The sequence below is a fragment of the Nipponia nippon genome, unplaced genomic scaffold (assembly GCF_047370975.1).
Source record: "Nipponia nippon isolate SJK-2023a ecotype South Korea unplaced genomic scaffold, ASM4737097v1 scaffold_6, whole genome shotgun sequence".
In the NCBI taxonomy this organism is placed as follows: domain Eukaryota; kingdom Metazoa; phylum Chordata; class Aves; order Pelecaniformes; family Threskiornithidae; genus Nipponia; species Nipponia nippon.
This window is the reverse complement of record NW_028262380.1, coordinates 30,404,389-30,430,257: the sequence shown is the minus strand read 5'-3', so window position 1 is coordinate 30,430,257 and position 25,869 is coordinate 30,404,389. Positions and strand designations below refer to the sequence as shown.

General features: G+C 44.2%; 1 protein-coding gene across 4 annotated transcripts in view; it reads left to right on the top strand.

Moving 5' to 3' along the window:
* Positions 1–4,878: 4,878 nt before the first annotated feature.
* LNX1 (ligand of numb-protein X 1) overlaps positions 4,879–25,869 on the top strand; it is an 85,182-nt gene continuing 64,191 nt past the window's right edge. For 3 of the 4 annotated variants that reach the window (XM_009474244.2, XM_087738032.1, XM_087738033.1), the window contains exons 1-2: positions 4,879–5,013; positions 19,979–20,459. In XM_009474244.2, the coding sequence (XP_009472519.2) occupies positions 20,074–20,459 (386 nt within the window). In that variant the 5' untranslated portion in view covers positions 4,879–5,013; positions 19,979–20,073. Of the gene's footprint in view, positions 5,014–19,978; positions 20,460–24,054; positions 24,411–25,869 lie in introns of those variants that run through there. The other variant, XM_009474245.2, reaches the window with a different exon arrangement.

The following is a 25,869-nucleotide window of genomic DNA, read 5'->3' as shown; positions in this document are numbered from 1 at the left end:
AAAGAGGCAGTGGACTCCCCACCTTTTCGTTCTTCAAGCCAGGATGGGCTGCTTTTCTAGAAAGATTCCTGATGGAGCTAAACCCGGGCTGTGTGGTCCATAAAGGGCAGGGGATGTGGCAGCCTGCAACATGCAAGAAGTCAGGCAAGATGACCTCCTTCTCTCTTCTAATCTTGAACTCTCTGAACTGCTCCCAGGATATAAACTTGGACGGGAAAGTTAATTCAAGGATGGACTGTGCGTGCTACATGTTTGTACATGCTTTTAGTACAGACATTTTACTACACCTAATTTCCTTTACTGTGTATAACAAAGTATGGGAGAATTAGTATGATGTTCTTTATGCCAGAAACTTCCTTGGTAATTAGGAGCAAGTCACGTAATTTCTGTGCCTTGGTTTGCCCACTTTAGAGAGTGAACCCAGCTTTCCTCCGTCCCTTCCTCCATGTTGAAAAGACCTCTGGGAGGTAGTACACAAGTGTATTCTTCCAAAAAGGCACAGGTAATATGAAAACTGGGATAGGGTGCAGGATTGACATTTCTAACAGATCAGAGAGCTTCCATCCCGCAGAAGGTATTCGCGTTGCCTTGGTCAGCAATCAGCCTGTACTGTGAGCCTTGACGAGATAAATATAATTGTCCTGGGATTGGTTATGTAATGAGCTTGCTTTGCAATTTAACTGATGAATGTGCTGGGAGCCCAGATTAATCTTTTAACTTCAATAATTTCTCCCAAGGGAAAACATATATAGCCTGGCTATCTGTAATATTATCCTCTCCCAACAGCCAGAGTGATTTGGCCACTTGAATGTTTGTTTTGCTTATGCATGTACAGCTCATGTGTTCACAGCTTTTTTTTGGAGGAAGTGGAAGGACCCCGAACTTCACTTGAGATTGTACAGCTGGGTCTGTGGGCTTTCCCAGTCTGAGCTCTTCCTGACAGATGCCATGCAAGCTGTTTGGTGGGATGATTTTAGTTGCTGGTATGGCACAAGTTGCTGTTTTGGTTTTTTTTCCCAGTAGAGCCATATTTAATTCTGTGCTCTCTCAGCCCATGAAAGCTGTCCATTTCAGAAAATAGTAGTTGTGTAAGTCTGGTACTATTATTGCTTCTTTAGTTGAGGACGAGATTATTTTAATCCCGTGGTTTTAGTTTCTTCCTTATGCTCCTGTTCTCCTTCTCAGGAGTCTTCTAGAAATTGTAAAGGTACAGGATACAGAAAATACAGTAAATTTTTCTGACAAATGAAACATGACTTCCCAGACTAACATACACTGTATAAGATCCTTGCCATCTGTAAATTGCACCAAGTAGGTCAACTTTGGAAGTCAACGTCCTATTTAAACTGTCACACTGTACAGAATTGCTAGTTTAACATTGGTGATTAATGACTGCAGAGTCCATAGTCTCATTTCCAAGCAGACTGTCAGTGGCACTCAGTAGTCCCCAGAGAGTCCATAGTACAAGCGCTTCGCAATCTTTCCTTTTATGTTTTGTGATCCAATTCAGATTGCTGATTTTCCACAAAGAGGAAACAAGGAGAGGGAACTGACATGAAAACATTGGCCTTCATTCTGGAGTAGTTTCTAAACCTGATTTTTCTCCCCTTAGAGTTTGTTCCTGCTCTTTGGTATGCCTCTACAAGCTGAGGTATGTATTTGGCATGATCCCATGTGAGAACACTGAATTGAATGCCCATGCCAGATGTGGATGTGGCCTGCCATCATGGGGACTGGGGGAGACGGCTTCATCCCGGAGGACCCCATCTCCTCCTGGCCAGGCTGTGCCCACCACCCGGAGCCGTGACCCACAGCTGTTGATGCTCCTTCCCTGGCTCCCCCTTCCTGCTGTTCTTCCATTGAGGCAGAGTGCCAGCCAGGACCACTCGCCCTTCACCTCCTGGTCCCCATCCTACCATCCAGCCATGGGGGTCAGGGACAAGGGTGTATTTTCTCATTGTGGGGACATCACGGAAATACTCAACAGCACAGGAGATTCCTTGTGTACTTGAAAGAGACAGCACAGCTCAGCCCTGTGCCAGATCTGTGTGGACAGGAATGTAACATGCAGCAGAGATAGGTCTTTTATTTCCTTTTTTGCAAGCAGTCTGCTGGCTGGCCTGGACCAGGGGCTGGAAGAGAGGGATCAGCGGCAGGCAAAGAACTGACCTGCCCCCTGCCTTGTCTGCTCCGGCTTCACTGGGCTTCACAGGAGGCTGCACGGGCCCCTGTGTTTGCAGGACATGGTGATCTTTTCAACCCAACACAGATGGCATCCATTACAATATTATCACCTAACATTTGATTATTACAGTTTCCTATAATTTGACTTGACTAACCTTCTAACTTAGCTTGCACAGTGTGTACCACCAATGATTGCAATATATACTGAAATAATTTAGTTGAAGTAAATAAATAAGTCTAATACAATAGAGTTTATGGCATGTTGTCCTCCTGGAAATAATTTCAGCAGTAGTGAGGTTATGGAATATCTGCAACTGGAAAGGTCTGTCCTTATAGCCGTATTTGCATAGGTTGAGACAAACCATACAAATTTGTTTTAAAATTAAACAGAGCCAAATATGTACCTTTTCGCCTCCAATGTCTGAAGCTATACCAGGGAATTAGAAGTTTGTCAAGCAGGTGCCGTTGCACCAGTCAGATCTATGAGGTGCTGCCATCATTTTGATGTAAAAGAATGAATTGTAGAAGGAAAATACTCTCACTTTTTTGTGCTGTTGATGAAGAAAATCTGCCAGAGCCTTTAGCCAGCTTCAGGCAAAGGAGGGAATCTGTAACTAACGCAGTTCACAGGATCTCAGAGGAGATCCTTCTATGTTTCCCCCCCAGCAGATGAAAGAAAGATTCAGCACAGGATCTTCTATCAACAGGTACAGCTCACCAGCTCTTTGGTTCAGAGCCAATAAATAACTCACCTTCTGGGGAAATAATTTGCCTGGTATTTGTAAGGAAGTATTAATCCCATATTCCAGAGTGAAGAATTTGGACAGGAATGAGTGCCCAAGAGGGCTGTTTGAGCAGGAGATTGGAGAGCCTTTCTTCTGAGCAGAGACTTAGAGAGTTTGAGTGGGAAGGAAAATAGGAAAACATGTCATGAAATGGGACAGGCTATTTAAGCAATCCAGTAACATTAGCATGAGAACAAATGAGTTTGAACTGGCCCTTAGTCTGGAAACTTAGAAAAGCCTCCCAGCAGTGGGAGGGGGTGAAAACTTGGCTAGCTTCTAAAATGGAAATTAAGCCTGTAACTGAGTGTGTCTGATGTGGTCACCTGTGACAGCAGGGCTCTGGGCTTTCTGATCTAGGGCGATCAGCCTCGGAGAGACCTCCCATGCGATGAAGGATTTAAACACACTCTTTGCTCTGTGGGGATGTATTTGCTAATGTTTAAGCTTCTGTAGCTTAAGCATGTTTTTAGAAGTACATTGCATATGCATAGTTCTATTTTGCAGACGGCTGACGCATGAGGCTTGCATATCTGGCCTTGTGACTGCTGTGGACATCTGGTCCCGTGTGGGCTGTGTCTTTCTGTATTGCATCCATCCCGGGAGAAGAGCAGCAGCATTTCAGCGCTGCACAGGGACCCAGCTCCAGCACAGCACTGCCGGCACACACCTGGGTTTTGGACAACCAAGCACCGAGCACCGGCAGGCTGGCTTGGTGGGGACCTATCCCAGGTTTCCTCGAGCAACTCGAAGCAGAGGTGCTGTGCTGTCAGGGCAGGAAAGGCAAATACTACTGCAAACAAGCATCCGTCAGGCTAAGGGCGTGACTGTCACACTTGCTGGTAGGACTTGACAGGTCCCTTGATGATTTCTTAAAATAAATATTTAACAAGGGATTTTATAATCACAAGTAGCAAGTATGTTTTTTAATGTTTTAAATTGTTTTTTTAAAATGTTTGAAGGGAAACAAACTTGTGTAAGAACGAATTGGAGGCCAAGACCTGGTAGCCATAGAGGTTTATATCAGAGGCTGGGGATTTCCTTCCGCCTGTTTTCGGCATGTACTGCAGTTGCTTGCTTCAAGTCCATCTCCGAAGCTGCCTTGCTTCCTGAATAACACTTCCTTCCTTAGGAGCAAATGCTTATGATGGCTGAAGTCATTGCATTTATTAATGATTCATGTAGTTGGCAGATCAGGGTTTCTTTTCCTCCATTGAAAATATTTTTTTAAAAAAAGATCTTTTTTTGCTGCCGCTGCTTTCGTAATTAACATTCACACTCAGCTGTTGCATTACAGTGCAGCAGTACAACACCTTATCTGCAGTACATCTTACCCCTTTCTTGGGTACTTTTTAAACTGAAAATTACTGGGTAAAAGGATTTAAAGCAGTCTTTATTTTGTGATGTTCAGAAAATCAGCAGAGCTTGTATTTTTAGCCAGTTGATTCCAGAATTTACAAATTGCTCTTACATGGTTCAAGTCTTCACCATCAACTTCAGGTGTGCAGGAACAAGGTGAAATTCCAGCTTCTGAAGCATGGACTCGAGGTTAGAGCTTGCAGGCCTCATCTTCCTTTTCTGAGGGGAAAGCTAAAAGGCATCTTTCATCTTGAAGCAATTTTTAAGATGGTCCACTTGACTTTATTAAATTTGAACCATGTTGATTACAAGGCTGAAAGAAGAAAAGAAAAGCAAGGAAGAGCCAAACTGAAAATGAACTTTGGTATATGCCGGAAAGAAAAGTAAAAGCGTCAAATTACACTGTTGTCTGAGCAGCCTACACAGGCTTATCTGGAGAAATGACCGGGAGGGTGTGGTTTTCTAAACCTTAAATTGCTCAGGTTTATGCAACTCGGCTTGTCTTTGTACCTTCTGTCATGCCATAGGCTTCCCCGTCTGACACGGCCGCCGGCCGCTCTCTGCCTGCAGAGACGGGGCTGAAGGCTGAGTGCGGTGCCCCCGCCTGCTGGTGCCTGCCCAGGCCCGGCGATTTTACACCTGCAGGACTCTGCCAGCAGTGGATGAGAGACACAGTAAAGCCAGACACGTGAGTTTAAAGACTTGTATTGTTTTTTGTGCTCTTCCCACTTTTACCCTTAAGTTGGGTGCAAGTTGTTCCAGAGAAGCGAAGGTGGAAGAAAATGCTCTGGCAAACAAACCAGCCCTGGTTTGCGGCAGGAGGGAGTGGGTCCGAACCTCAGCCTGCGTGCTCAGGAGTGCCATGCAGCAAGTCAGCGATAAATATTTACTGTGTCTGTCACTAGTGATTCAATCTCCCCATAATCTAATGCAGGGATAATTTTCATAATGGCACAGAGAATGCTGTATAACATACTTGTAGGCTGCTGCGTTTCTTGGTAGCCAGTTTTAAAATACTACTTCCATACATATAGTATGCAAAAGTGCCATGCTTAGTTCATTACCTTTTTGTTAGCTAGATGTGTTTGGTTTTCTGTCTCCCTTTTGCTAAGAAGGTCTATTTCTTCAGTAAAGTCTGTTAAAATCCAACTGATTATCTGTGGAGAGGTGCCATTTGTACTGCAGCTGCTTTAGCCCATCGTTTTATTAATCCTCTGGAAACCCATTTCTTCCCCTCCCCCAGGTTAAAACCCACAAAGTCTTGCTGCCACCGTAGGAGGTAAATCAAGGCTACATTCGCCCCTGCTGTATCTTGCAGCTTGTTTTTTTGCATATAACTGAGGTGAGGAGAGAAAAAGAACTTGGTTTAGTTTTTATCTTTAGCTAATGTTCTCCTCTATTTACTTAAATTTATACTCAGTTCTTAACTCAAATCGTCTTGTAATTCAGTACAGATATATGCAATGGTTGCAAACCTGTCAATATGTATGAATACACATAACTTTTTGTAAGTTTCATTTCTACCGATGATCCCGATCGTTCATGTGAGAACACATATAAGAACAGATGTACCAATATGGAACCCAGGACTGCAATGAGGATACGTGGACATCCTCACGCACTGAAGCATATACTTAAAGTACTTGGTAGGCAAGAGGTGCAAATACATAAATCATCAGGGCCTGTTAAAAAGTTTAAAGCTAAGAATGTTTTGGGGTGTTTCTAATGACTAGTGATGGAGTGCTTGCATCAAGCTCTTGGCCGCTTTGACATCTACCAAGGAAAAACATAAAAAACAGGAAAGGTGTGCATGTTAGACTTGTATTTTGTGCTTTCCCCGGGTGCCTGATGGCTAGGAAAGTGTTCCTCCAAGAGCAGGAAAAGCAAGAATACCTTAGGTGACTGGACCGGGCACTACAGAAGGCACTTGTTTTCCCACAGCCTCCTGTAGAAATGAAGCTCCCAGTTCATCCCACCCTCCAAAGGGTTTTCCTTTGCTCATTCAGGTTCATGCAGAGCAATATCAAGGCAGCTCCACCACTTTATTGAAACAGCACTGTCTATTATCCACTGTTGTCACAAAAACACAAATGCTGGTCTGTAAATGAAAGCCAGGATTCACTGTCAGGCATTTGGAAAGCTGCTGCCTTGCAAGGAGTTGTATCCTCAATACTCCCATCCACTTTCCTGAGACTGAAAATTCCTCTTAAGGAAGTAATCTGTTACTAATTTGCTATTTTGTATTCTTCCACCCCAAACCTCAGAGCCTACGTATATTTTCCAAAAATATAAATTGAATCAATCTGGGGAAGCTTGTCTTTTAGTTATCTTTTTCTTGCCACCTGAAAATATTCTTTCTCCTGCTGCTAATTTCTCTTGTTCGTGGTCCTGTACAACCGTCCTCCCCTTCGCTCACACGAATTCTGCTTTTTGGAAGGCTGCTCCAAGCCCATGTGCTCAAGCATTAACTGCATCAGGACTTCATTGTAGCACAGAGTTGGAAAGAGGAATGTTCCTGGCTCTGGGTTGTGATCGTCTATCAGAAGAGAAAATTGAATTGTCTTTTGGAAGAAGTTTGAAGATGCTGGCATCTTCCCCCAGCATAGCTTTTCTTTTGCAAAATGTGAATAAATCTTGCACGCAGGACAAGATGATAGATTAGCTTCATTTCACTGTAAACCAGGAAATCAAGCAACATTGTTTCCAGCAGGAAGGTAAATTAGTAAAGGCTTTCAAACGCAGAGTCTCCTCCAGGCTGGCTGCTGGAGGGAAGCAGTTCCGTACTTCTGGAGCTGTCAGTCCTGTCTGCACGGCTGGGTGCTGCCGCCTGGCCTGCCTGGCTCCTCTCATGGAAGCCTGCAGCTGATTTTGAGGGACTCTGTTGCCAGAGCCTTTTGGCGAGGTAACAAGGCCCTTCTCTGGTTAAAATGGCCAGACACTGGTATCGTGCAAGGCTGCCTGACTTGGCATTTGTTTGCAGTGCACATCCAGTTCTTCCACTGGAGTTTTTGCTCCTAGAAACTGGGATGCACAAAGATGCAGTTGATCTTTCCCAGGCTTTTCCCAAAGACTCAAACTGAATCTGTAAAAAAGATCATTGCCCGAAACATGTGATTTGAGGAGACTCAACACAGAAGCAGAAACTTTCACCTTCGGTAAATGTTCAGGGAGCAGTTAAGTAGGCAGCTCCTGTCGCGTACAACCGCCTCCAACTGCATACTGTTGCCACCTCTCTGAGTAAACATCAATTACTCCTTTACAAGGGAATCAAGGAACTGAACGCCTTGAAACTTCCTACCTGTCTAGCGGCTCCTGGCAACCCTCTCCTTGGTCCTCCAGTTTTACTTCAATACACCTGCAACATTCTTACTAAAATAAAGAGCCTTAATACAACGATGGTTTCCATGTGCCAGTAATTTCTTATTAAGGGTTGATGGCTACTTCTCTGCCTGGATTGATGCATCTTTTCAGAAAATGGCTTGTCTGAAAGCAAGTAAATTTTGATCTGACTTTGGATATAATTCTAGTCCACTTTTTCTTGTCTTTTCCCTAGTCTTTTGCTTTCCATGCCTACATGGTATAGATGCTGTTGAGATGCTGATGTTAAAAAATATGGGTAATGCTGTCATTTTATTTGCTGTTCTCCTTCCAAGCTGATTTTTGTTTGTAGCTCTGTGCTATATATTTAACAGTATCAGTTCACACAGGATTTTGCAAGTAGAACTCAGTGCTGGAAAAAAACTTGTAGCATAGCTTTGGGTTTTCATAGTTTCGGTCTGAGGTGTCATACGACTGCTATTTAAAAGAATATAGCAGTTTAGAACCAGTCTAAAAGGGTCTGAGGTGCTGAAGTAGCTATGACTTGTAGGAGGAATTTCAAAGAATTAAAAAATCCCCTTGCCCGCCTGCATGCAGCAGATCACATCTGACCATGTGGAGGGATGCAGGAAGCAGGACAGTTTAAGCACGTAATTCCTAATTGGTTTCTCATTACGGGATTAAGCAGCACACAATTGGCCTCCACACCCACAGAACCGGTTCTGGAAGCAGGTATTAATTCAGCCACAGACTTAACAATCTTTCCCAGGCTGGTGTCACTCGTGTATCCTGGCTGACAAAACCTTAGTAAGCCTCTTCATTTTAAGGAGAATGTTACAAGGCCATCAGCAACACATGCATATTAATTAGCAATGGACTTTATCGGGGAGTTCCCACCAAACCCCAATTAAAGCAGTGATGAATCAAGTCCAGTGAGCAGTACCATACATAAGGATGCTGTTTCCCAGCACTGAGCAAATGAGGGCAGACCCAGGCTCTAGAGGATGTGTTTTGGTAGCTGACAGCTTGATCACTATAATAAACAAAATTTATTTGCTGAGGCATTTGCTGGACAGGGATCTTAGTCATTATCCTGCTACAAAAAGGTGCCCTGGCATGGAAACTATTGCACAGCCTTAGCTAGAGCGCTGCTTTCAGTCCTCCTCGAATATTTTGTGTTTCCCCAGTCCTTTCCATTTGGAAGACGGTTATAAGCTCTAGCGCACAGCTCACTCCCAAATGAGCAATAGAGACTATCAGCAAATATAAATGGGCACTGTCAGCACTACTTCGTAAGAGAGATAACTGAATGAAAGATTGTATGCTGTTTGTTCAAGACCCGAAAAGTAACCAGTGTTAACACCAGAAAACTGATAGTCACACCACAGTAGCTGGGCTGCTGGGTTCAGCCTCTTCGGCGTGCAATATGTTTCCCTCTTTCAAACAGTGCATTTTTCTTAAATGTGAAATTCAGCACTCGGCATTGCAAAATGCCTGTAAGCTCATCCAAACTTCTTCTCCTTGCCCCCTGAAATTTCTCTTTTCAGCTACGTATTCTGTGTCTGCCCATTATTTAGGAGGCTGCCTCTGGGCTATATCTGAAGTTGTTGAAATTTACTTGCTGACTACACTTCCTGGGCTTGTGCCCTCCTTTTTCCAGGTTCCTGAATGGGACTGGGCCCCAGCAGCCTTCACCCTGGGACTGGGTGGCAGGCAGTGCTTCGGATTATGTTATTTTAAAGAGCAGAGTGTCACTGTTTCATAGAGTTCTTCAACAGAGACTGTTTTTCTGGTTAGAATTCGTTTATTCAGTCATTTTTTGTGAATTCAAGTGACAGGAGAAGGAAACAGTAAGATACAGATATAATTTAAGTTGTAGACATTTACAGACCTATAACTTAAATTAGAGATTATATATATAATCTTTAATAATAATAATTATAAATAAATTGTAGTACTGGAGTTAGGTGCAACATAAGGAGAACTGAGATACAGATGACTAAATCCTTGCTCCATTGAATTTGCTTAATTTTGCCATTGAGTGCAACGGGCCAGAGGTTTTACCTACAATATTCTCTTCTGTTGCTTAGACTCGTCACACTGGGGAGCCAGCTGCTGCAAACTGCTGCAAGCTGCTGCTGTCCCCCCATAGGAGCATGTTCATAAAGCAGAGGATGCAGTCCTAGAAGTCAAGAGTTTGTGAGGCCTTTCCCTCAGATAGGGTCTGAGAGCATCTCTGTGGCCACATTGCTGCACAAGGACTCTTGTGATGGAGGCTGGGCATCGGCATTACGGGAGCCCAGCCCTGCGGCATGGTAACAGCCAGCTGCCCCTTCCCCGGCTCACCTAACCACGCTGTGGGCTGCTCCTAAAAAAGGTCCCCACAGGGTGTTGTGAGAACTCATTAAGCAGTTTGTCAAGCATTAAGAGACTCCTGCATCAGAGGAGCAGTTGTAAAGGCACAGTGTAATTAAAGCACGGCTCTACTTCATTACATGTTATTAGCAGGGTTATCCATCAAATGTAGTTATTAAATGTTATCTCATGGTCACATGTGAGAAGATGCTGTGTGGTCTGAGGGCGGCAGGCACCATTGCTGTGGGAGGCAGGGTGAGGTGTAAGGCTTCAATGTGCTCTGGGACAGAAGTCCTCCACGCTGCTTTCTGTCCCTGCCTTTTCGTTCCCTCTTCAGCAGCTCTTCCCACCCCTGGCACTGAGGGGGCAGAGAGGTAGCATCGCCCACCTTCGCTGCTGACCCACTTGGGGCCCTGGGAGAGGACTGGAAAGAGTGATTAAGACTTATTGTGAAGCTGTATTAAGATTTTCACATTCCCATGCATTTCATTTTGTGTATGGCGTTGTTATTTTCAAGTTAAGTAGGGCAGGCCTGCATGGAGGACACGTGGTCAGCATGCCGCGCTGTTTGTGCAGATGCTGTAGCTCTTGCAGCGATTTTATGTTGCGTTGTGTTTGTGCAGAGTGAACATCTAACAGGGGATGTACAGGTGCTCTCAGGATGTATTTGTGCTGGCTGAGCTGCTCGGACATCACGAAGCTGCGAGTAAATTGGGCAGGTCATTCTTCATCTTACCAACATAAATGTCATCTTGCAAAACCACAATGGAGTTTGCACCACAAAAGAGATAAAAGCTACTTTAAAGTGTTTTAGAGGGTGCTGAGGGTGGGTTGGTGTTTTTTTTGGTAAATGTTCTTGGTCCCACAGATAAGGAAGTCAACGAGATTGCTTACCTCCTGTCTGAAGACACAGAATCTTCAAAGCACGGGGAGCAAAACATTTTAATCAGGACAAGCAAGTCTTCTCTGAGACTAAATGGGCACCACTGGCAATCAGGGTGCCACCATCCAGCTGTGCCTTCCATCTACCTCAAGCATGAGCAGCCCCTTTTTCCTGCTCCCCAGTACCCCCTAGCCCCTTACCCTTGCATACTGGCAGCAGCTTGCAGTCACACCGAGGGCCGTTTTTTCCCCTGATGGACAAGGGTCACAGGGAGTTTTGCTGTGCAATTTCAGCTAGGCCAGCTTGGACAGTAGCTGAACAATGCATGGTGGAGGAAGGGGTATCTTGCTCTTCTCAAAGAGGCTGGGTGCATTTGGCCTCGGGAACATCGTAAAAAGTACATCCACTCATTAGGAAGTCAGAAAGCAAGGGGCATGCCTAGGGAGAAACCTTTTTGTTCAGGTAGGTCCCTCTGTTGATGGTATGGGCCATCTCAGTGCCTGTGCTGCTGTGCATTGTAAGGCATGGAAGCTGGAAGTGGGGAATGGAAGGGAATCAAAAGAACAAGCTTTTTCGATTACATATCAGGGTTCAGTGGGCAGAAGAATTAGTGAACACTATTTCCCTGTGGCTTTGTCTAATATGGTGTACCTCCAACATTAGTTTTTCTTGAGGGCTGGCTATGCATAGTTCTTTTTTCCTGCTTGTCTTCACTGATGTCCAGTATGGTTTGGGTTTACTCTGCAGCCTTGCGTTTTGTGGGAGTGTTAACTTTTTTCTGTCTCCTACCCAGTCACCTATTCCCATGGGAACTGTGATAATTTAATGTATATGGAGACTTCTGTCAGAGTGGGCTGAAATTGGAAAATTAATCCAAAAGGTACTGGGGAGAAAAAGAGCAGGGATGGATGAAGAGACCCGCAGAGAGAGAAAGAAAATGTGCAGAACTGCCCTATTTCTTTAGGAAACAGGGTAGAAGCAGTGTTATGAAGTTAATATCAGGAACCAAATTCATGCTGAAGGTACAGAGCATTTTATTTTATTTTATTTTAAAGAAATGCATTTTATTCCAAGTTTTGCACTTTACTCTGTAATAGCAAGGTTTTTGTGTAATGTCTCACTGTTGCGAGGTAACAAACGTGGGTCCGTATATGCCTGGGAGCTAGCCTGTTTGGATTGAGGAGTGCCTGGCTGGAGTAGCCCATAGCTCCACAGTGGTCCGCAGGCCCACGTTTCCTTGCTCTGAAACACAGGAGGAAGATGGGCAGACATGTGTCTCCCATCACAGAGACACACCAGACACACCTGGAGCAAGGACTGGGGATGCACTCCCTCACGCAGTTTGCATGGACTGTTGTACCGATTCCTAGCTACCAGCATCTTGAAAGGCAGCTGGGGTTATCTAGCCACGGAAATACAGTTTTGTGATTTGGTCTAAACGGCTGAAAGCAAGCTTGTGGTATTTGTGAGGCTGCCAGTCTTGCCAAAGTGAGCCAGAGCAATCAGCCAAATCAGAGCGGTAACGCTCCTTTTGTTACATAACTAGCAAGACAATTTTATAATTTAGTATGTGAAATGCTGATGGCATTTATTATGTTAATTAGGATGAGCACATGTTTAGGAAGCACTTTAGGAGTCAATCATAATTGCTTACATAGTCTGGCTTCGGCCGCATGATTGACTTCCTTTGCGCAGGTAGAGCGCGTGCCTTTGGGAAGCAGTTACCCACAGCCTGCCCACTCTGCTACAGCTCGTCTTTGGGCTTGGAGTCCGAGCTTGTAGTTGCGGCATAAGCTGTTGGTTCTAGTCTGGGTTTACTGAACTTTGAAAAAAGCAAGAAACAGAAATTATTACCTCAACGAACATAGTATTTGGCAACTAGAGGCATGCCAGCAACAAGTCTTCTCGGAAATACTACCTCTGCTGAGGTGAGTTCATTCACAGGACATGTTCCTTGTACTGTCGGTAGATTAACCTGAGGATACGTGCTGTCTTACTCAAATCTTCTCTTCACTCGAATCTCGTCCAGCTGTTCCTAATATTCTCAAATTACTTCTGGGCTCAATTTTTTCATTTTAACATGCTGAGTAAAGTTCTGTATCCATGAAATCGTCAGAAAGAGCAATTCAGGTTTGCGTGGGTGTGCGAGAAAGAGACAGACAAAAAAGCAGAGTGTATTTCCATACATTCCTAACAGACGTTTCAGATACATAACTCCACAACAAAAAACTTTTTCCAACATTGGTTTATTCTGTAAATTCCAGCATGAGCCACAGAGAAAACCATTTTTATTTTTAAATAATCTGGTTCTGGTTTTTGAAGTTATTGTGCGTGCAGGCACAGTATGACATTTCTGTTAAGTTTCACAGCTTGAGCTACAACTTAAAAAGTCGGGGTTATTCACCTACTGTACTGTACTGTTGGATTTTTCTCTTCAGTTGGAAATGCCTTTCATCGCTAAAGGCTCTGCAAAGTGCTTTGATTGTTATAAGCTCTGAGAAGGACTTTTTGACTAATAATAACTTTGAAAAACCAGCTGTCTTAAAGCTGGGGCCAGGCAAAGGAGAGGTTTTGGAGCTCCTGTTTGTTGTCTCAGAGACATTCTGTACTGATGTGCTGAACTTTTAAAGACAATTGTTTTCCTCTAAGAGACAGCTCTAACAGTCTTCCCTATAATTTTAAAAGTCAAGCTGAACTCTTATCTGCTAAATCAATATCTCCGGGATCCCCAAATCTTCTCCAGCTACTGACTTTTTACCTGGAGGTATGCATCTCACTTCTACCCATAACAAGTCTTTGTTGGAGATGGTCTACTACTGATTATGCCTCAGACAGAAAGAAAATGTTGTGACTTTTCTATAGGTAGAACAGATTTAAAAATAAGGGCGGGGGAGGGGGGAGACAAAGAAACACGTAGGCATAGGAGGAACACTGATCCTAAGATGTGATGATAAGGTTTTAGGCACCTTAGTGTTTTATAACCTTCCTTTGAACAGAGTTTCAAATCTAGGCAGACTGACTCACCCCTTTGGCCTTAAGTGCAGCTATGCCAAGGCTGATGCAAATTATTATATGATATTTTTTAGCCAGATCTTTGGAATGTGAATCACTGTCTTTTGGGATGGAAAATACTGTATGATAGGTATTACTTGAGTATGGGTCACTCTATAATGTTTTCCACAACTGTTGTCTAGTATTGTAAAACAAACAGGCTGCCCAATGGCCTCCAAAATAAGTACTACCTTGAACAGCAAAGGCAGTGTAATCTATAAAAAACTTCAGTCGGAGAGAAGCAGTTGGTGGTACAAAACACAGTAACGGGAAAGCTGAGAGGCCTGCTACCAGGAAAGACAGTTTGATGAAAGATAATAAATTAAAACAGTGTTAAAATTTCTCTAACTAATGGCAAATAGTTTTGTATAAGTGTTCAACCTGATGCCTCATTATAAAACCCTGAATATGAAATAGGTGGAGTGATTTTGTAACCTGGATTCTCACAGGAGTAGTAAGGGCTATGCTCTCCTGAGTATTGTCACAGCTAATCCTGCATAACCTGAGGGTTTTGAGTTTTTGCTAGAGGGTGAAGGAGGACCTCTCCTCCCTCCTGGCTGTGATCCACTCTTCTCCCCGGTGTGGGTGAGCCACTAGATGGGGACAATGCCCGCATCTCCTGACTGCCCAAGTCTAGCCACTGGCAGCTGGGCTGAGCCTTCATTGAAGAGTTAATTCTGTGACTGTGAAAGGTGCCAAGTCTCCTAGCAATTTTATGTGGGTATTTTTTAACATTAACAAGCAAAATGGCAGTCTCCGGGCTCTCAGCAAAACAAGCCGAGTATCAAGAAAGGCAGATGTTGGTTGTAGCATGCTCACAGCTAGTGGGGTGAAAGGAAGGCCAGGTAAAAGCATCTCTGGAAGAATAACGAGCATCTAACTTAGCAGCTGGCAATACTGCTGCCATGGAGCAGTTTCCTTACACACCTGCAGACCAGCCCCTTTGGCCCTCCAGTGCCCTGCTGATCTGCATTAAAGGATGGCGGTGACTCATTTAGAGGAGCACATTCACAGGAGATAACAGCCCATGCAGGGTGCTGGGGGAAGAATGCAGCACGGCTTTGTTATCACAGGCCAGCTAAGAAGAGCACGACAGCTCTGTTGGTAGTACCTCTACCTCCTATGCTGTTGTGCGGTAGAGAAACAGGGCATGAAAAGGCATTCCCTTTTAATCAGTGGGTATAGGATTTGTTATGCACATGCTTAGAGTCCAAAAATAAAACAGGAGCATTAATAAAATATGTTAATTAAATACACAGAGAGAAAAAACAAAACAAAACCAACTCATATTTAGTGATCTTACTGTACTATTCAGAATCCATTTTCCTTTTGCATGCTGGCCACCCTTTCCCTTGACTCGAAGGATTTCATTATCCCCGAGCCATGCTACTTCAGAGCAACTGGAGCTAAATTCCTCTAGCTGTTTTGCAGCTCATCTGTGTCACTCCTTCATTTTCCAGTGATGCCCATTCACTGGCTTGTCTTACACGATTTGGGATTTAAGCCGGTTGCTGCCCTTCCAGGCATCACTGTTTCTCTGGCCTTTAGGCATCTGCTTATTCCTTCCTGTGTTAGCCACTTCCTCACTATCTTTCACCACTTAATTCTTTCTCTTTTAGCCTTGGTTGCTCATTTTTTGCTACCTGAAGCTTCTTCTACTTTGTGCCATGCTACTTCCAAGTGCAGCCTCCTGAACTGCTGGGTTAATATTTGACAGCGTGGCTGGGCAGAGGCGGTGGGGCTTTGCCATTCTGCTCGCTGAGCCCTCCTCTTGCTAACACTGCTGCCAGTGTAACTGTGATGGTAAGTCAGGATTTAAGCTTAAAAATGCTTCATTGGGGTGGGACAACTACGGGCTTGGCTGTGCAAGAACATGAAAGACTTTCTCTCTACTGACTCTCCATGTTTGCTGACCATGCTTTTTGTCTGGGTTTGTTTTGTTATTCTCTTAAACACTTCCAGTGGCTGCAAATTCCTAAGCAGTGAAGACCGTAAGATGCAAACTCCTTCAAATCAGTGCAGTCTGTTGGGTAACTTTTTAAAAAAAACATGTTACCATGATACTGGCTTTTACTGTACTCACAGCCCTAGGGGTTATTTCATGCCTTGATGTGACCATCCTCATTCCAGCTTGTGGCTCAAAGCTTGGCAATATGGATATCCAGGATAACAGTGTTCTTCCTTCATCATTTGCACCATATTCCTGGGCACAACACTGTGAAATTCTTACAAATCAGTATTTAATTGTATTTATCTAAGCCAAGCTGTGCTAGTTGCTGTACAGTTATGCTAAATCTGGGACCCAAGTTGTTGAAAACTTCCTGCACAGCAGCAAAGTGGCAAACGCTGGTGTTGTCTTCTTGGGCATGGCACCACCACCACCTCTAAAAGCTCCTCCTGCCAATCATCCATGCAGCAACCGGTGCCTATCAATACGGCTCTCGCAGTAAGCCAGCGTGAGAGTGCCAAGGTGACATCCTCGCCCTGCTGAGGTTGCCAGTGGTGTTGACACTGACTGCAGAGGGATGTAGGATTCCTCCCCCCTTCTTCCCGCTCTCCTCACCCTCACACAGACCTCAAAGGAGAGACGTAATAGGTAATAATTGCCTTTTTTCACTTACCCGTGGTTTACCATCTACCTGTATAAGGTTCCTTGCTCAAATTATATTTTATTATTCATAGTTAATAGAAGTAGAAATATGCACTGGTTATCAGCAGATCAATTTTAAATCTCGTTTTCTCTCTCGTCTGCATTGTTCAAAAGGAATCATTAGCAAAGCTTAACACCAAGGCTATAAGCTTCCTAAAAGGACATGAAATTACTTATGTAGTTTTTTTATGACAGCATATAAATGTTATAAATACAAATGATTGCAAACAACATCTGCCTCTGACCGAATCTGTCCGTTGTTTTGCAACAACTCCATCGCATGCCCTCCATGCTAACTCCTGTGGTGGTATAATCACCTCCCAAAGACAGGCGGCGATCATTTTATTGCTTGATATGTCCAGCAATTTAAGAAGGTAGCCAGAAGAGGCTGATAGATTTTTTTTTTTTTTCCAGAATTTATGTTGTTCTCTCGTCCTCGTCTAAATTTTCTAAATAACAGAGGCCATAGGACTTGAATTAAGTCCTCCTAAAAATTCAATGCCTGTTACTAATTAACATGGATGTTTTTGTTTCCCTGTGCTGTAGCAAGTATTTGTAATTTATGTAAACATTGTAAAATTCAGGTACAGCTCCCCACACCTGCAGTTTTTCAGTAGCAAAGCATTATTAGCATGTCAGGTTCATAAAGAGTATCTGTAATGTGGCCAGGACAGTCTGGCTTTGTGTCTGCTGGGGCTTCTTGCATTGTTTTTGCTGCAGCAGAGCATGGCCTTAGGCAGCAATGCCACTCTTCCTCTGTTGTCATTGCAGAAATAATTGTAGTCGCTTTGGAGCTGTAGCACTGTTTTCAGTTGTACCTAATTTGTATCAAGGGAGTTGATGTGTTGTACAAGTGGGAGCGGAGGAGTGGTACTTTCAGGGTTAGAGCACAGATGCCCGTTAGAGCTGTTCGGATGCCCGTGCTCCTGTTCCTGTGGGCTGCTCCTGCCTCAGAGCAGGGCTTTGGGTCCAGCTTTCAGCAAGCTCGCTGATGGGAGCTGCGTGTTGGGTCTCCTGCCAGCAGGAAGCAAGAGTTTCTGTCCTTGGGAACATCCATGAGGCAACAAAATGTTGGGGTTGGCCGTGTTCTGGCACGTGGTGCATGGGGAGAGCACCCACAGGGGCCCACCTGTGTGTGCTGGTACAAGGGGACATGGCAGGAGAGTGGAGAAACAGCATGATATTGCCCGCTCCCCTGGTTGCCCCGGGTGCAAGGCATTTCAAAAGTGTAGGAAAAACCAAAGTTCATAAAGCAATGCTATTTTTGTCATGCTTTATTGATGTCTAATTCATTTTATGGCTATTTTTAAAGCCACAATCCTGCAAATTCCCAAGCTGCGTATTGCTATTCTTGCAAGCGGCCCTGTTGACTTCGGATGGGCTCCCTCCATGAGCGAGGGATGCGGAGATCAGCTGAATGCTCTCCCTCTCACTCTGTGAAACACAGATACTCCTAGATCAAACACCAGCTCGTGGTCACCCCGCTTCGTCGAGAAGCTGGCCAAGAGCTGCCTACCAGGAGTCACTTGCAGTGCCCAAACAGTCCCCACCTCAGCCTCATGATCATTTTTTCTCTTGTTTCATTTTGCTGTTTGTCACCTTAGTAGAACCAAATAATACTGTTTTTAATTCCTATACTAAGATAGCAGGTAGAGCTGTTTTCTGCACTATAGAAAGATGTTCATTTCTTCACAAAGAGCTGTTCATAAAGCTCTAGTGAATATTTTTACAGAAGGAAACATTTGCCACAGTATAGAGTGGTTTAAATATTTGCAAGAATTCTAATAGGCGATGATTTTAATTCAAATGAAGCTACTGCTAATCAGGAGACAGAGCTTATGCAGAACTTGGTCTTGCAAGCAAAACATGGTATAATACAGCCACTTAGCATAATTGCTACATAAGAATAGGATCTAGCAAAGCATTGAAGTGAATGTTTGACATTTAAGCATCTGGTTAGAGTTAGTGGGGCTATCATTTTACCTTTATGTCAGAAAAACCCTGCCATATTAAAGTTTTATTTCCCAGGTTTAGAGCCCATGAGCTTTACGTAAAAATAAGGTTTTATTTTATATGAAAATGTGCTCTGTCATAGTCAGATTTTTTTTATTCTTTCCCTCATTCGCCCTCAAACGTGGGTGTCTGAGGCTGACACGTTGTCTCAGCAAATTAAGTCAAGCTGGAAGGAAGGGTACAGCGTTACAGCAGAGCAGCAAATAAGATTTACATTTTCAAGGAAGAGTAGTAATTAGGCCATTGCATGTTTTATATCTTCATGTTTATTTTCAAAGCAGTATATCAAAATAAGCATAGATGTAATGAGACATAAGTGGTCCAACGAGCAGTCGGGGTTCATCAAGTAAAAACTACAAATTGCTCTTCAGTTTTGCTGCCACCCACAGAGTTTACATCTTTAAAATACCAGCAGGCAGGTGCTCTGGCCAGAGCTAATTGGGTCTGTAGTTAGGGATGTACTGGGTTTCTGTAACACAAATTATGAAGGGAATAGGCCTAATTTTGCGTGATACAGTACTTGGCATCATGTTACGGACTTCACTTCAGCACATGAGGTATTTGGTGCTTTGGGAAGTAAAATGAAGTTTTGAGCTGGTTATGCTGGTGCAGATGGTTATAACTGCTTGACTTGAGGTATCCAGAGCAGTGCCATGGGGGGATAAGCAGACAAGCTTTGAATGCAGCGTGCCAGGTCCCTGAGACAGCGAAGATCTGAACTCTTCCCAAAGTACGTTTTTTCTAACGCCATTGTGCATAATGTAAAAGATGGGGTCTTGTAATCAATGGTTTTGAAAATCAGAAAGATCCATTGCTGCTGCGGGAAGAGGATGGTCTAGAGGGTCCCAAGCTCTAAATCCTCATGACCCCAAGAGTGTCCTCCCTCCGGCTGCGTGTACAGTGTCTGTACGCTGGTGTGTGTTAGGTAAAGCTCCTGCTCTCCCTCTCTGTGCTGAGCAGGCGGCTTGGACAGTAACCGTTATTCTTACCTGTATTTCTGCATACAGTCTTGCAATGTTTGCCTACAGATGATGCTGCTTTTCCAGCAGAAGTAGTGTGACCACAAAATCAGCTGACTGGAACTGCAATTATATGTTAATTTAAGGTTTTCAACCTTTAAATGCCTGTACTATTCTTCCTATTTTCATAGCTTTCTTTATAATGAGAGTACTTGTGTAAATTGAGCTAGATTTAAAAGAAAAGAAGTCCCTGGAGTTAACCCTCTCTTTTAAAAAATTTTTTCACTTCTTTACTTCACCCTCCTATCCCAAAGATGCAGTCCTTCCCTAAACCCTGCTACAGTACTTCATATCCAGATACATACTGTAAGTATGGTAAGAGAAAACAATCCAGAACATAACCCTTTGGCTTTCTTCCCCACAGATCTGATGGCACACAAGCCTTGCTGCAGCTCTCACGAATAGAAAACAGGTCGGGTATTTCCATCTGCCCTCTTTTGAATTGCATCAATTCTGATTATGAGCCAGAAAGAAGAAGAAATGGAGGACAGATCCCCGCCACTCTGTGTTACCTGCGGCCAAGCGCATTTACCGGAAGAAAACCACTTGTACAGCTACACCGAAGAAGTAGATGATGATCTGATATGCCACATTTGCCTGCAACCTTTGCTTCAGCCATTAGACACGCTCTGTGGCCACACCTTCTGCACAGCCTGCCTTACGAACTTCCTTGTGGAAAAGGACTTCTGCCCCATGGACCGCAAGCTTGTGATTCTCCAGACGTGCAGGAAGTCCAGCATACTAGTGAATAACCTCCTGGACAAGCTAATGGTTAGCTGCCCTTTCACAGAACACTGCTCAGAGGTCGTGCAACGCGGTCACCTAGAACAGCATTTCCAGACCCAGTAAGTTGTTGGTGCTGAACCCTTTTTTCACTCTTTTTCTCAAGGAGAGGAAAAAGTATCTTCAATCAGTGCTGATAAAATAGACAGTTAATATAAAGAAAGATTTATAGATTTCAGTCCCAATTAATGCCTACAGTATCATAAATTTAGAGCTGAATTTAATGCATTTATTTGACAATATCTCTTTTTTTAGAATCAAATGCATTCAAGGTACTTCATGCTATCGTTAGCAGTTCTGGGTGGATACCTTGTGGTTAGCTGCATAATGGAAGTGTGTATTTAGTCATCCAAAGAGATCTGTGAGTTTTGGGAAGCTGAGCTATCATAAATATTTTAGTAGTACATTAAGGATTTTATAATTGCCCTTTCTCCAATCCTTTTTTGAATCGCAAATGACCTATATGAGAAGTAGAGCAGAAAATATTCCGGTTTGGTATTGGTCTTTGGAGCCAAGCGCTCCTTTCTTCCAGGTGAGCACTTACTGTGCATCGCATCGTGGGGCTCACGGAGCCTCAGCTTCTCTGACACGGTGTCGAAGAGTTCCCTGGCTGGACTCACCCTCCAGGCTTACCTCTCCTGGTGGCCAGGACACCCTCTCTCTTGCCTCTGGGAGAGACATCTCCAGGGAGCAGTTTGGTTCCTCTGTAAGGAGAGAACTGGTGACGGATGATCCTCTGTTTTGCAGGGTAAAAGCACGTGCTGCTGCTTTTGTCTTGCATCTTCTGTCTTTTGAAATGAAGGCAGAAGAGTTGAGAGAGACATTCAGGGCTGTGATTTCTGACAGCAGACAAATGCTTTGGCATAGCCCAGGTAACAGCACCTCAGATTTGAAGAGATGTGGGGTCTAAGAGATGCCCTTTTATGTGGGCTGTATCTGTTGTCCAGTGAAATGACTTCCCCTGTGGTTTGCAGGTGAGAGTTGTGTCCCTAGGTGTGTGCTTCTGCCTGTGCGTTGTGGAAGAAGCCCTGGGCAACCAGCACAGGGCTCCAGGCTGCTGCTGAGGGCGCATTCCTGCACAGACGTGGTAATGCTGAGGGTCAGAGCATCCCTGGTGAGCCGGCTGGTGAGCCAGAGCATGGACGTGTGTTCACATGGCTGCAGGCTTCTGGGTCTTGAAGCCCATAACTGGAAATGGCTCTGCAGCCTGCCATTCAAACACGTCCCCATTTGAACTAGAGATGTCATTTTCTAAAGCACCTGGATTCTCATGAGAAATTTATTCACTGAAAACGGTGGTTTAACCAACCAAAAAATATGACCATTTTGCATTATTAAAGATGAAAAAACCCATTAGCAATAAACCCCTCGCAGAGAGCAAAAGCCCGCTTTTCACATACTAGAGGCTTGGTGTTCGTGGATTTGGGTGGGCCAAACCCAGTTCTGGACCTGGCTTTCCCTGTTGAGGGTGCTGCTGTCTCATGGCATAAGAGGCGGTGGCAGCAGCCTCCAGCCCAGGCCAGCGGTGCGCTGCAAGGTTAGCTTTCTGCTGCTAAGGGAGAAAATTAGCAAAGTTACTTATAATTTTCTGCCTTTGGTTAGTACTTCTCTGACATGCCTCAAATGCAGATTTCAATATTAGTGCAGGTAAAGCGACTGACAGTCTGCTGTGAGCTGCTGTCACTAAGATTATGTTTCTCTACAGATTCCAACCACAAAATCTTGATCCCCTACTGCAAATACCCTTTCCCTTTGCTACATATAGCTGACCTTAATTATTTTAGATCCTCCTTTTTGTCTTCATTTTTTTGAGGTGATGGAACTGTGGTCATAAAACTAACAGGAAAAAAACCCTCACACAACAAATAAGCAAATTGGAATTTCTTTTTTTTTTTTTACACAGAAGCCATACAACTAGCACAATTCCTGATTTCTAGTGTCAACTCTCCTACATGGACATGTGCAAGTCACTCCAGTGTCTTGGTTTCTCCTCCCTGAGGTAGTAGTAAAGAAACCCTTCACATACGTGCCTTGCAGAATTGCAGTATTGTAAACCATGATTTGATCCTGTAAAAGCCTGGCAAGTTTTATGCCAGTGCTTATTACTGAATGTCCGTGGCCTGGATTTTCCCCTCAGGATCTTCAAGATCCTGTGCTTCTGGCTCACTTGGCCTGAGCCCAGCCAGGGGTAGGAGGAATTGGCTTAGTAACATGTTCCCACAGCCTCTTGCTGTCCCTCCTCCCCTGTGCCAGGCTCCCCCCACCAAGTCCTGGGTTTGCAAACCCAGGGAGCAGAGGACTGGAGAGATGGAGCAGTGGTTTCCCTTCCCATCAAACCCTAAAGCCTCTAATAAGGTCGTGCAGTATGAGGCAGTGCTACATAGGCTGGGCGGCTTCTTCTTTGCCCCTCATGACATGGATTTTCCTTCCTTAGGATGGTTTGGAGGGCTGAGTTACCTTAACGCCAAAGGGCAGAGGCAGGGGAGTAAGAAGTCATGGGGAATCTTTGCTGTTGGGGGTTTCAGCTTCCCGGGGGTGGGTAGTGCAGCCTCCCTGGCATTCCCACCCGAGGGAAGAATTAGGAAGGAACTTTCTGAGTGACCCATAAGGGGGACTTCTGCAACCTTGTGCTTTCAGAGACTGTGCAGTACTTTTATGTTTTTTCAAGCACAGCATTATTAATTATCGCCAAAGGTATCTTATGCCTCTGCCTAACCTAATTCTCAGAAATGCAGAAGCCTCGCTCGCCATCTGACCTCCACCTCATGGCAGGGCGGGAGAGGAGAAGGGCATTGTGCTCTTCAGGCACCGGCTCCGGCATGCCCAGGCACAGAGCAGATCGAGCTGATGCTGTTCTCTTTCACTCCGGTGAATCAATAGAGGGGAGAGAAAGTGTGTGACTTTGCTAACAAAAAAAAAAAAATAATAATCATAAACAATCCGGTGCCTGCAGCAAGAGCAGCTCAGAGCCCATCTGAAATCTCGACTGAACGTGATCTGTGTTCTCAGTGAATAAATTAAAGTAGACTCTGCTAGAGCCGCCAGGGCAGTCGGCAGTCCTTGCGTTTCTTGCATGATTCAGGCTTGGACCAATCCTGGTTCTCAGAGAGAAAATGAAAGCCTGCCCTGATCAGAGACGAGGTCACTGATGGGACAAGGTGAGTTCGCTGTTTTATGCTTTGTAATTGATGAGAGAACTTTTTTTTTTTTTTTTAAACACCAGTTACCATGGAGTAGTCCATTAAAAGCATCCTAATTTAAAATGTTTGCTCTTGCATCCTTCAAAAGAAAAACCAAACCGAGAATAGACATGTCCTTGGATTATTACATGATGCACAAACACATCTGACTGGATTTGGGGAATTCAGACTGAGATGCAAACAGCCAGCAGTTGGCTGTGATCTTTTGTGGTGTTTTACTTTAAAAAGGTGTGGTCTTCTGATATTGCCTGCTTTGAAACTCCACAGGGGGCATTTTTTCCCCCCTTGTCAGACAGCTACACCCTTCTGTGATGCAGTTTAGCTCGTAACCCATCTGCTTGTGGGCAGTGATGTAAACATACCAGCTGCCTCTGAAGAACCACTCTGAATCCTGCAGGAGGCAGGTCTCTTCCCCGAGCATCGCTCTCCTCTGCAGCATAAGTCACTGTCTCGCCAACCACGCTGTGCTGTCCCTAAACCCTCACATCTACCCATCTGAGAGTCAGATCGAGTAATCCTCTTACAGGTCAATGATTTTTGCAGTGTAGCTTCGTTCAAGGGATTTAAGCTCGATTCATAATGTGCTACCATTGCGTTGAAATGGAAAGGCTCGCTTAGAAGGGGCTTGGCTGGCACAAAAGCTTCACGTTGTGTGTCCCACCAGCACAGAGAGACGGTGGGAAGGAGGAAACCTAGCAGCAGTGCCAGCCCTGCACTGAAAATGAAGGCTCTCCTGTTACTGGTCCTACCTTGGCTAAGTCCTGCAAACTACATAGACAATGTGGGCAACCTGCACTTCTTGTACTCCGAGCTGTGAGTACGCACAGTCGCGCCGGCTTCGTGCTCTCTGTCTGTCTGTCTCACCCGAGCGGCGGGAAGGGGTTCACCACCAGCATTTTGGGGGGGTCTGTCTGTCTGCCTGTGTGTCTGTGTGTGTGCGTACGTGCAAAGAAAATCCCGCAACGTCTTTCCAACAGCTTCATACCGTGCTGCGAACTAGCTGCTTCCCATCCGGAGGGCTAATAATAGCAGTACGTCCCTATTGCTTTCTGCTTTGGAGGCAGCTGAGACATACTGAGTGAAGCTGTGTTTTTCCTTATCAACTTGCTTTTCTGTGCCGACATTTTGGGTGGTTGTTGGGTTTGGTTTTTGGTTTTTTGTTTTGTTTTTTTTTTTTCCGTTTCTGAATCTGTGTCTTTTCTTAACTTTCCATAAATAGCTTTGCAGGGGAGCTGGGCATAGAGGAGGGCATCAGGATAGACACCCCCGGTAGAGCGCTCTCTGTGTGTACACGCATAATGTTCTGTGTATAAAGCTGCATGCCTGTAGCAAAACGCTGAGAAGCCTTTCACCAGAAATAATTCACTTGAGACAGGAAAGAAATTTCCCATATTTGTGCTTTTGCCCACAGCGGAATGTTATTTTCTCTATAATGCGAATTTAAATGTAGCAATCCATGCATATGTCTTCATGTCTTAAAAACACCCCACCTCAAACAACCCCAAAGCTGATCTTTGCAACCCATAAAACAAATATTCTGTGGTATCGTCTATAAATGATACTAGTTCAATTTGTTCTTGAATGTTATCGTACTAGTTAATAAGGCTTTTATGAATAGAAACAGATATTTGTTCCAGTGTGTTTTAACTAATTATGTTTTGTTTGTGTTTTAACAAATTATAAGCTCCAAGATCTTCCTTGAGATAATGAATGAAATGGCTAAATCTGCTCAAAAATGAAAAATGACTGTATTGTGCCTACAGTGGGAATGTTTTAGTAACAGTTGTGATTAGTACCAATGAGACTAATTTCCAAATGATTTTGTCTCTACTGTCAGACAAAAATAGCAATGTTTTGCTGAAACACAAAGTCCCCTTTTGAAAGTCTTGTGTGATATGCATGGCAACTATAAATAATTCAGTCACGCTGCGTACAACTGCTCAGGGTTTCTGTATGCCATAGGTGTTTTTAAACATGTAACAAATCTGGTGTTGAGCGCTGCAGCTATGCCCTCACTTTAATTAACTGGCATTTTGTTTAACAACGTTAACTTAAAATTAAAAAACAAAACAAAACCCCAAAAACCAAAAAACCAAACAGTTAAGCCAAGCAGGCTACAGGAGCAGTCAAGCTCAAAACAGAGCAGATGAACACGTATAATGGAAACAATGGCATCTGGGACATCTAGTTTCCAGGAAAACAAACTGATGAGATTAATCAGAGCACAGACGCAGATGCAGCCCACTTGCTTTTCTTGGGGAATTCAGGTTCA